The 11,884-nt window shown below is 52.5% G+C and overlaps 1 protein-coding gene across 2 annotated transcripts; it reads left to right on the top strand.

Annotated features, from left to right (window-relative positions):
* Nucleotides 1-7,188: 7,188 nt before the first annotated feature.
* Nucleotides 7,189-11,765, top strand: SMPD1 (sphingomyelin phosphodiesterase 1). 2 transcript variants are annotated; one of them, XM_079928174.1, is made up of 6 exons: nt 7,189-7,678; nt 8,603-9,375; nt 9,913-10,084; nt 10,392-10,468; nt 10,672-10,817; nt 11,006-11,765. In XM_079928174.1, the coding sequence occupies exons 1-6, from the start codon at nt 7,379-7,381 to the stop codon at nt 11,413-11,415; spliced, it is 1,878 nt and encodes a 625-aa protein (XP_079784300.1). In that variant the 5' UTR covers nt 7,189-7,378; the 3' UTR covers nt 11,416-11,765. The 2 variants fall into 2 exon arrangements, with proteins under 2 accessions (XP_079784300.1, XP_079784301.1); XM_079928175.1 differs by lacking the exon at nt 9,913-10,084 and having other exon boundaries at nt 8,603-9,415.
* The last annotated feature ends 119 nt before the right edge of the window (nt 11,766-11,884 follow it).

Below are 11,884 nucleotides of genomic sequence, written 5' to 3'. Positions count from 1 at the left end.
TGGGAATAAGAGCGTGGTGGACGTGGTGTTATGCCCCCAGGTTCCCCTTCAGGTATGAAGGACTCACTCCTCCAGCTGCTGGGGTGCTGCTGGAACATGGTCCTCAAGGATGAGGCACTATAGGAGGCTCCACCTGGGACAGCCACCTCGCCCAAGGCTATACCCCCTTTCTGGGGCAGCCCTCATCCTATGACTGATCTGTTTTGGAGGAGAAAAAAGGTCCAATCCCCTTGCCTCAGCTTGGAACAATCCTGAAGGGTCATCTCAGCTTCAGAGTTCACTGTAGGGTCAGCTGCGGCCTCTGAAGGGAATGCATCAAAGCTAGTCCTCTCTCTCTGCCCAGTCCTACTTGCTTCCTTTCTGCCACAGGTGGTGATCCTGAGACCACTCCCTAATACACCTGCTGCAAGTTCATCTCCATCCTAGGGTCTGATTCTTGGGTAACTCAACCCGTAACGGTTGGTACCAGGGGTCTCTGAAAAAGCTGGGATGGGATTTGGGATCAGCTGGATCACTCACCACCCAGCTGACAATGAGGACCCTATCAGTGGTCAGGTGGAGCTTGGAGAGACCGTACTGAACTGGGATGGTCTACCAGTGGCAAGAAATGCATCAGGCTTTTGAGAAACATGAGGGAAATAGTAACTATAAGGATAAGGGAATTGCTCAGTCTTAAAAAAGAATGAGGGCTTCCCTGGTGGTGCAGTGGTTTAGAATCTGCCTGCCAATGCAGGGGACACGGGTTCGATCCCTGGTCCGGGAAGATCCCACATGCCACGGAGCAGCTAAGCCCGTGTGCCACAACTACTGAGCCCACGTGCCACAACTACTGAAGCCCGTGCGCCTAGAGCCCATGCTCCGCAACAAGAGAAGCCACCGCAATGAGAAGCCCGCGCACCGCAACAAAGAGCAGCCCCGGCTCGCCACAACTAGAGAAAGCCCACACGCAGCAACAAAGACCCAATGCAGCCAAAAATAAATAAATGTCTTCAGAAAATAAAAATAAACAAAACGCTCAGAAAGTGGGCATTGAGAATGGGTATATCAGGCTGGAAAACCCACTAAATAATTATGTTCCTTGGGGCAGCCTGGAGGATACACAATTTATGAAAGCAATAAGGAATGCGTGATGAGAAGGGCGCCAGCATCACTAAGAATCTCCGTCATGGCTCTCCTGTATAGGCCAAGACCAATGGTAGGAAATGTCGCTACTGAGCTGTGCGCACGGATAGCAATGGAAATGATAGTACTTTCCCCCCAAAATCGAGGCTAGGTGGCAGCATATAACCAACAGAAGCCCACTAGCATAGGCCCAATAGCAAGGGCTCCCACTTACCAAGGCTGACACAGCTGACAGTGCCTAAGCTGCTAGCAGCAAAAACAAGTACCATCTTCCAGCATGCAGTGTCTCCTTTAACACAACAACCTTTATATGGAGCTGTGTGCCCAACAGACAGAACACATGAGTCTAGAAACAAGGGGAGAGGGAAACAGGAATGGCGTGCTTACCATCACTCCTGTGATCCGCTTGGGCAACTGGTATTTCCTGCCCCTACAACTCTACGACCTCATGTTGAGAGTTCCTGGCTCCCAAACAGAAAACGTGTCCAACAGGAGAAGGAGTATGGCTGCTGTATCGGAACTCTGGGCTCCTTGTGTGAAGGGACCATCAGGCAAGAAGAGGCATCGCCATGTGGACTACAAAGTAAATCCTGATCACAAGAACAAGGGGAGGCAGGATGGGGGGAGTTCCCTGGTGGTCCAGTGGTTAGGACTCCGTGCTTTCATTGCCCAGGGTGCGGGTTCAATCCCTGGTCCGGAAGCTAAGATCCTACAAGCCGTGCAGCACAGCCATAAATCACCTAATATCAGGTTAGCCAAAAAGTTCATTTGGGTTTTCATGTTACAAAAAACAGGAACAAACTTTTTTGCCAACCCAATAAATAAATAAGGGGAGGCAGGATGGCTGTTACACAAAGGAGACGTAAGGGAATGTGTTTGGCACCAGCTGGTCCACTTGGGAGCCTCTTGATACTCCCCTGCTCTGCTCTGTTTGACAGTAATAACAAGTGCAGCTGCTATGACTTGAGGAGAGCATGGATGCCACGGCTCAGACCCCTGAAGGGAAAAGTCTGGGTCGCATCATCAGGTGAGCCACTGAAATCAGCAGGAGTGCTAGCTAAGGCAATCTAAAAGGTCTAGAAGAGGAAATCGATAGGTAACAGTTGCCGTCCTGAGATCAGCTACTGGGATTTCCCCAAATGAAGCTGCCCCTCACCCTATTTCAGGACAACTCTGAAGGGTCATCTCAGCTTCAACACTCCCATAAAATCCACTGGGTCTTCTGCAGAGACAGCATCACAGCTCCACTTGTCCCCCTGCTCAATCCCGCCACCTTCCCTTTCGTTCCACAGCTGTAGATTCCAAGAGCACCTCCTAATAAATCCCTTGCTTTTTCTTTTTGTTGTTTTGGCCGTTCCTCTTAGTTCCCCGACCAGGTATCAAACCCGGGCCCACAGCAGTGAAAGTGCAGACTCTTAACCACTGGACCACTAGGGAATTCCCAAACCTCTTGAATGTTAATCTCTTTCTCAGAATCTGATTTCTGGAGAAAAATGTCGCCCATGTCAGAGGAAGAGGGGCCTTTGATCACTTATCCATAAGGATAAGGATGCTTGATACGCAGCAAGTGATGGTTCCATCAAAGGCAACAATATATGTGAAAACACTGTGAAAAGAGGATTGGGCAAATGAAAAAGGAGGGAGTGATCAAGGATGGTGTTATTGGAGCTTCCCTGATGGCGCAGTGGTTAAGAATCCGCCTGCCAATGCAGGGGACACAGGTTCAAGCCCTGGTCCAGGAAGACCCCACATGCCGCAGAGCAACTAAGCCCCTGCATCGCAATTACTGAAGCCCGTGTGCCTAGAGCCTGTGCTCTGCAACAAGAGAAGCCACTGCAGTGAGAAACCCGCACACCGCAACGAAGAGTAGCCCCCACTCGCCGCAACTAGAGAAAGCCTGAGCACAGCAACAAAGATCCAATGCAGACAAAAAATAAATTAATTAACTAATTAATTTTTTAAAAAGGAATGGTGTTATTAAGGAGATGGGATATGAGTGAAGGATAAGACTGTCGACTGAAAGAAAAACGCGCAATGTAAATTTGTGAGTTAAGACCTTACTTCGGAACTATAGCCCAGGAGACAGTCTCTAGGATAGCTCTGAGGAATTGCTCCAAAGAAGTAAGGGAGGAGCCAGGGTATAGATGAGGTTTTTGCTGGGAAAAAACAAACATATAGTTGAACATCAAAAGATTGCTGCTAATCACAAGAACAGGCATCTCAAGTTAATTATTTTAGTTCTTTTCCATGTATGGGAAGATGCAAGGATCTTGGTTCATTGAAGTTATTCTTTGTTTTTGTTTTTTTTTGGCCATGCCATGCGGCACATGGGATCTTAGTTCCCTGACCAGGGATCAGGGCCGTGCCCCCTGCACTGGGAGTGCTGAGTCAACAAAATGGACCACCACAGAAGTCCCTGAAGTTATTCTTTAAACATGCATCTTAACTATCTAGGCAACTGCAGTGCTTGAGCCTTGTAGAACTGGAGTGATACGCAACATTTTTTGTTCATGAGACTTTGGAAGATAAGGTCTTGGAGAACAGATAGAATGTGGGCCCTGAGGGTCATCAGCGTCCTACATGAGGAAGGACAGAGACGCAGAGCAGTAGCAGTTGAGGAGAAATGGGGCTACTCGAAATCCCTTTCTTAATAACCATCTAAAGATATCCACCCTGTTGGGATGAGTCCCTTGATTCTCCCATCCATGTCTCCCCATTCTCTTGTTAATTAATATAATGTTTTTATTAGCATCTGTAAGACCCATGAAGGGAAGATAACAAATTCAATATGACTTCTTGGACTGGTGCTCCATTATGTAGCAGTAAAGTTACACGAGGTGTCAATGCAAAAGTGATGCCCATGCAAAAGGAGCCTGCTTAACCATAGCATTTCCCATGTCCTGCGTAATGGGTATAGTCAGTGGGTGAATACTCAGGTCATCATAAAGCCAGTTCCACGTGGCCTGCATGTGAAGCAGATCAGCTGCTTTATCTGACGTGTTCCACTTGACATTTATGAGAGTTGCTGAATAATTACCCTTATCAGGGTAAACAGACCTTACAGTGGCCTTTATCCAATCCAACAGCCTGGCCATTGCCTCAGGAACAACCTGCTGTGTGTCTGGATCATATAACCATCTGTAATTGTTCCCTAGTAAGCTATGGGTCCTGTATCAACCCAAACACCCTCTTCCATTCGGTAGCATTTAAAAGCAAAGATACTGCCACCAAATTAATCATTCTCACAATCCATTTCAGTGAAGATTATTTAGGAAGTTGATGACACTAATCTATAAAATATAACAACTCCTTCACATTCTATCTCCCGGTTTTAGTAGTTTCTTGGTTTTGTCTTCTCCCAACATGTACTACCTTCTTGGTGACCAGAGTCTTAGAGGTACCTGCTGTCATCCCCACATAATTTTTTCCCTGTGCAGGTGGCTCTGAGGCTAGAAGCCGAAGCTCAGACCAGTCAAGGTCCAAGCCAGCACTCTCTCTTACTTTCATTTTGGCTACTACAGATATCAATAACCAAGAGATTACATAGTTTGCTTTTTTCTTATCAGTTTCCATTTCCTCAAGTACCTAGTGAACCAATGCCCCAGGAATTGGATCTATCTCTAAATTCCACTGGTAAAATTTACCTCTTGCAATTGATTACAGCACATCTGCTGCTTCATACCATGGGTGCCTATGTGGCCACCCAGAAATCAAAGGTTCCTCGTCCTCTGCCCTTTCATCCTACCTCTTCCCAAACCACTTGTTTCCATGAGCCAGGGCCAAGCTAGCAAATCCTACTTCTGACACCAGTTCTGCGGGTGCTTTCTTTGACACCAACCAATTCTCCAACACCAACTAATTTTACAACAATTCAATTAAATTCTGATACTATCTACCTGGAGTTAGCATCAGATTCCACAAATTAAAGGGTTCAGTAACACAAGATTGTCCCCACTCCGGCGGCCAGTCACAATGTTAACAGAAAACTGGGTTAACCTCTCAGTGGATGTCAAGGCAAAAGACACAAAGGAGACAGAGATTAGGAGGAGGAAGGGTTTATTACTTGTAGCAAGTAAGGTGAACACCAGGAATCTTTCCCAAAGCAGCATCTCCCTGAACAGCATGATTGGGGAAGTTTTAAGCAAAGGGCTCATACGTATTCACGAAGGGGCCTGAGCAAGGGAATTCTTCATAGAATTGAGGCAAAGGTCGAGAGAGTCCCAGCTTTAGTGGACTGAAGTCAGAAAAGGTCAACATTATCATCCCTTAGGTTCCAGTGGCTCTGGTAATTGGGTGCTCACTCAGAGGAGGGGTTTAAATTCTGAAAAACAGCTCAAGCAAGCGCTTCAGGCTGATCTTGAAACAGAACTGGGAGTCTTTGCAACGGATTTGTTGTCTCTTTGCTATGGTTACTTCTCTTGCCTGCTAACAGTCTTGTTTTTTCCCTTAAGATCTTTATTACTGAGACCTCTTGAAGGGCAGGCATTGTGCCAGGCTTAGATCACAAAATGGCTTAGGCCAAAAACGGCTTCTCTTATGTCAAAAAGCTATATCTGATTCTTTTCCTCTGGGGACACCCTAACCTATCTGCTTACAAAAAGTCCCAGGTTGCCACCTATACTTCTGACCAACCAGCTGTAAGTTCTAGGGTTCTATGATCCTCTACTCAGGTTTGAAAATTTGCTTAGAACAGCTCACAGAACTCGGGAAAACACCTTACTTACATGTCCTGATTAATACAAAGGGTATAATTCAGGAATAGCCTGAAAGACATGCATAGGGCAAGGCACGCGTGGCGGAATGTCACAGAACTTCCACGCCCTCTGCAGGTATACCCCCCTCCCAACACCTTGATAATGTTCACCAACCCAGAAGCTCTGCGAGAGTTTTTATAGAGCTCGGTCTCCAACCCCCTTCCCCAACCGGAAGACTGGGGGTGAGACTGAAACATCTCACTCTCTGATCAGTTCTTTCTGGTGACCAGCCCCATCCTGAGGCTATTCAGGGGTCCCACCTTAACTCACCTTATTAGCATAAATTCAGGTGTGATTGAAAGGGGCTTGTATAAATAACAAAAGACACTCTTATCACTCAGGAAATTCAAAAGGTTTTAGGAGCTTAGTGCCAGAATCTGGAGATAAGACCAAATATATTTTCTATTATACCATAATTACTCTATCTGATATGATTGGGGTGGGAGGGGCGGGGAGTCACTTGAAAAAAATTCTCAAAGGCAAGCACTGACAGGACTTGGTAGACCTGTGGATCCTGGAGAAGCACTGAGTTACACAGTTTAGGTTTTAATTGCTATTCTGCCACTTAACTTTCCTATGCTTCAGTTTCCCCATCTGTGAAATGGAGGTAATAATAGTATTATACTTACTTCTTAGGGTTGTCGTTAGAACTGAGGATTAGTCATTATAAAGTACCTGTTTCAGTGCCTGGGGCATCCTATAGAGCTCAGTAAATGATAGCTTTCACCATCATGGTTACAGGAAGGTGGGAGACCCAAGTTCTAATCCCTGTTCCTGTCTGTATAGTCATTACCCCTTCTTGGCCACTTCACCATTTTTGAGTCTGTTTCCTCATCCATATAATGAAGGTATGGGTGTCCCCGCATGAGCCCAGGGCCCCTTCCATCTGGAGAAGTCTGAGTCGAAAAGATGATCAGTCAGGGCGACTCAAGGGTGTGGATAGCAGTGGCAGTACATAAGAAATTGAGGGTCGGAGCCCTCTGGGCCGGAGAGGTAACAGTGTGAGAATCCCCGCCCCGCGGTGCTCCCGGCCACCAACACCCCCCACGCCCTCTCCACTTCCCCAGTTTAAAGCCCGGTGGGCCAGGCACTTAGCTATTCCAGGAATTTGAGTGCAGGTTTGGAGAGAGGAGGGGCCTCTCACCAGCCACACAGGATCGGCTTCCGCAAGAGCTGGGCGGCTACAGCGGCCTCGCACAGCTGGCAGAGCCTGGGCGGAATCGCAGGCGGGATCCTGGGCGGGTCCCAGGGGCGCCCGGCCCACTCCGCCTGCACCTCCGCCTCGCTAGGCTTGCCCAGGCTGCCAGCCACCGCGATCAGCTGCGGCGGAACCGAGGCAGAGGAAGGGGCGGAGCTGCTTTGTGGCTTGTCGCCGAGCAGTCAGCCGACTGCCGCGGGGACTGATCGGTGTCCCTGGCACCGCCAGGGATCCTGAGAGCCGACCAGGGCCTACGCCATCCGGGGCCGGGTGCGCGAACCTGCCTGGTCTAGGAAGCCGGGCGATGCCCCGCCAAGGAGTGTCTTCCGGCCAGGGCCGCCCCAGGTCGGGCCGGGAGCAGGCACTGGACAGGTCCTCGGGGGCCCCCAGCCTGAGGCTCCTGTGGATGGGCTTGGCGCTGGCGTTGGCCCTGTCCGACTCCCAGGTTCTCTGGGCCCCTGCCGGGGCCCACCCTCTTCCCGCCCAAGGCCATCCCGCCAAGTTCATTCGCCTAGCGCTCCAGCTCCGGGAAGGCTTTAGCTGGTGGAACCTTACCTGCTCCGCCTGCAAAGGACTGTTCACCGCCATCGACATCAGGCTGCAGGTGAGCGCTCAAGGGGCTGCGGGAGGTGCAGGCCAGAAGGGAGGGCTGGCGGTGGCGGCTGGGGCTGAGGCCGGCGCTCCGGGGTCCCCAAGAGCATCGCTGATGGAGAGGCTGTCCTCCACAAGCCTTTACTGAATTTGCCCCCCTTTGGGGCCCCCCGCGGCTGCACACCACCACCATCACTACCTCCACTGTGACCTTCTGAAGTAAGGAAAGAGCGCGAGTTACATGCTGGGCACCGTGCCAACCCTTTTACACAGGCTGAATCTAGCCTGAAAGGTGGTTTCATGACTGTGGTTATCTCTGCTTTACAAATGAATAGAAGCCCCGGAGCTGAAGTCACTTGTAGGAGGGGCCGGCTGCTGGGGGGTGGGCTGGACTCCCACCCTGGCGTGCCTGACTGAATCCCCTCCGCCTTACACCTGGCACCTCCGGTGCCTGGGACCAGCTGCTCACTCAAAGGGGACCTGAGTCAAGGAGTATCCAGAGGTGTGGGACTCGTTGGGGCTGGGCTGCCTTGACTGACCCTGATGGGGGTGTGAGGAGCGCTGGTTGGTGGCCGTGCTTCGTGGGGCTCCTTGGGGCATCAGGGCCCTCTCCTCGTGTGTGTCCCCAAACCCTGGTCAGTCTGTCATTCCGCCCAGCCCAAATTCCAGAGCACTCAGCAGACAGTGCCCGAGAAAGCGAGCTGCGCAAGCAAAGGCTTGAAATGCCACTGAGCTGAAAAGGAAGTGCCGGCCTGGTGACGCCCGAGTCAGGGCAGTGTCTGTGAGAGGCAGGGGTGAACCGACATCTCTTCACCACGTGGTACTGAGTCCATTCTAGCCCCGGTGTGGATGTGGAGGCCCACGGGTCGTATCCAGGTGTTGGCCTGGTCCCTGTGCTCTGTTTCTGACTTCTCGCCACTGGTTCTTCCCGCCACAGAACGAGGCCAGCGTGGCCCACGTGGGCTCCATGGCCATCAAGATATGCACGCTGCTGAAAATAGCACCTCCGGCGGTGTGCCAGTCAGCCGTCCAGCTCTTTCAGGACGACATGGTGGACGTGTGGACGCGCTCGGTGCTGCGCCCGTCTGAGGCCTGTGGTCTGCTCCTGGGCTCCTCCTGCGGACACTGGGACATCTTCTCATCTTGGAACGTCTCTTTGCCGGCCGTGCCAAAGCCATCGCCCCAGCCGCCCGAGCCCCCGGCCCCAGGCTCCCCTGTCAGCCGCGTCCTCTTCCTCACTGACCTGCACTGGGATCAAAGCTACCTGGAGGGCACAGACCCCAACTGTGAGAACCCCCTGTGCTGCCGCCAGGATTCTGGCCCGCCGCCTGCCTCCCGGCCAGGTGCTGGATACTGGGGCGAGTACAGCAAGTGTGACCTGCCCCTGCGGACCCTGGAGAGCCTGTTGAGTGGCCTGGGCCCCGCCGGCCCTTTTGATATGGTGTACTGGACGGGCGATATCCCTGCCCACAATATCTGGCAGCAGTCTCGTCAGGACCAGCTGCGGGCCCTGACCACCGTCACAGACCTCGTGAAGAAGTTCTTGGGGCCGGTGCCCGTGTACCCTGCTGTGGGCAACCACGAGACCACACCCGTCAATGGCTTCCCTCCCCCCTTCATAGAGGGCAACCAGTCTTCGCACTGGCTCTACGAGGCGATGGCCAAGGCCTGGGAGCCCTGGCTGCCTGCTGAAGCCCTTCGCACCCTCAGGTATTTGAGGCCCACGGAAACCCAGGAAGGGAGGAGAAAGATGGATGAAAGTGAAGGGAGCAGGGAACCTAGCATTATGTGTGACTACTCTAGGCTGAGTCCTCAGCTCTCTTCGCTGGCCCTCCAAATCGGACCCCACTTTCCATTTCCACCCTTAGCTCCAGCCACCCTCCTTCACAGGGTGAAGGGCTAGCAGCGCACCTCCTCCGCGGTAGTCCGGTCTTCTCTAAAATGCCTTCCCCTCTCTAACCTCCCAGCTTTTCCCAGCTTCCCCAGGCCTAGGTCCTCTTCGCTCTGGATGGCCTTTGCCTCTTCTCGCTCACTTTTCTGTCTCCTAGAGCCTTCAGTCCTCGGAGCCGCTTGCTTCAATCACACGGGCCCTATAATCAGTGCTGTCTGATCTTCAGCTAGAACGTGGGCTTGAGAGTAGGGATGACGTCCTAGGTGCCTCTGCCCTCACCCAGATTCCCTGCACAGGACTGGGCATGCAGGGCTAGGGTTATGAATGCATGCTGACCCGTGTTCACTTTGTTTCAGAATTGGGGGGTTCTATGCACTTTCCCCACGCCCCGGCCTCCGCCTCATCTCTCTCAATATGAATTTTTGTTCCCGTGAGAACTTCTGGCTCTTGATCAACTCCACAGATCCTGCTGGACAGCTCCAGTGGCTGGTGGGGGAGCTTCAGGCCGCTGAGGACCGAGGAGACAAAGTGAGCAAGAGTGGTGGGAACCCAGTGGGGCAGGTGCCGGTAGGGTGGGAGGAATAGCAGGCCCTTCACAAGTAGACTTCTCTCTGGATCCGGAGCACCTGTGAGCAGAGAAGCTTGATTTTCGGGCACTCCCAACAGTGTTCCTTGGGGTTTCAGCTCACGGTCACCCTTAGAAAGTCCTTTCATTTGCTCCCCCTCTCTCTGGCCAGGAGTGCCAGCCACTGTAGGAAAGATGAGTACCAACTAGCCTGGCCAGGGCTTCCTGGACCCCTCTTGCCCTCATAACCTTCCTTAACTCTCCCCACAGGTGCATATAATTGGCCACATTCCCCCAGGGCACTGCCTGAAGAGCTGGAGCTGGAATTATTACCGAATTGTGGAGAGGTAGGAAGGAGGTGTGTTGGGGGCGAGTGGGTGAAGTCTAAAGGTCAGAAACTCCCTCAAGCGTCTCACCATCCCTGCTGCCCCACTGGGGTGGGGACGCTACTTCCTTGAAAAGGATGGAGAAAGAAAGCATCCAGTCCTCCCCAGGTCTCCTCTTCCCCCTTGCTTGAAACTTCTGAATATGATTAGTGTCTTCTGGCCAGGTATGAGAACACCTTGGCTGGTCAGTTCTTTGGCCACACCCACGTGGATGAGTTTGAGATCTTCTATGATGAGGAGACCCTAAGCCGGCCGCTATCGGTTGCCTTCCTGGCGCCCAGTGCCACCACCTACATCAGCCTCAATCCTGGTGAGTGAGGTGAAAGCAAGTTGTTGGGATAAAGGAGGTCTCTGGGATAGAGGAAGCTGATGAGAGGGAGGAAGTTGTTGGGGTAGAGGAAGGAGGGTTGGACCCAAGGCCGCCCAGGGGCAAGGTCTGCCTCCCCACTGGAGTTGCCTTTGTCCTTTCCCTCTCTGGTCAGCCCTCCCTCCTTGCAGGGTACCGTGTCTACCAAATAGATGGCAACTACTCTGGGAGCTCTCACCTGGTCCTGGACCACGAGACCTACATCCTGAACCTGACGCAGGCGAATGAGCCCGGAGCGACACCACACTGGCAGCTCCTCTACAGGGCTCGGGAAACCTATGGGCTGCCCAATGTGCTGCCCGCCGCCTGGCACGACCTGGTGTACCGCATGCGGAGTGACACGCAGCTTTTCCAGACCTTCTGGTTTCTCTACCATAAGGGCCACCCGCCCTCAGAGCCCTGTGGCACACCCTGCCGCCTCGCCACTCTGTGCGCCCAGCTCTCCGCCCGGTCAGACAGCCCTGCCCTGTGTCGCCACCTGATGCCGGACGCAAACCTCCCTCCTGGCCAGAGCCTGTGGCCAAGGCCACCATTATGCTAATACCCCTAGGGCCCAGAGGTGGGAAAGTGCTTGTCTTAGAAAAGGAGCGAAAACCCCAGAAGGCCACTGTGGTGAGAAGAATGTCTGGTGGAAGAGCTTATCCCTGGGCCCAAGCACACCTCGGAAACAAGACCTCCTTTCCTGGATCTGGTTTAGCAAGATATGGGAGCGGGGCTGGCTGCTCTGAGGCTGCTATCCTTTCATGGCCGTGGAGCAGAGGTCTAAGTTTGCACTGCCCTGGGAAGACCAGACAGAAGCTGTCACCCCAGGCCTGTGCTGGCCAGCCAGGAACCCTGTACTGCTGCTGCTGCTTGGTTGCCAGGCTGTTAAAATAAAAACAAGAGACTTGGACTCCAGACCCTGCTGTGACTGTCCCAGTTTCTTGTTTTGAGGCAGGAAGGTCAAGGGGGCCCTGGAAACGAGCCTAACTGAGGGATCAGGGTACCAGGAGTGATGGTGTGGTACAGGC

Source organism: Stenella coeruleoalba (genome assembly GCF_951394435.1).
Source record: "Stenella coeruleoalba genome assembly, chromosome: 8".
In the NCBI taxonomy this organism is placed as follows: domain Eukaryota; kingdom Metazoa; phylum Chordata; class Mammalia; order Artiodactyla; family Delphinidae; genus Stenella; species Stenella coeruleoalba.
Note: the sequence above shows the minus strand (reverse complement) of the source record. Positions and strands in the feature narration are given on the sequence as shown.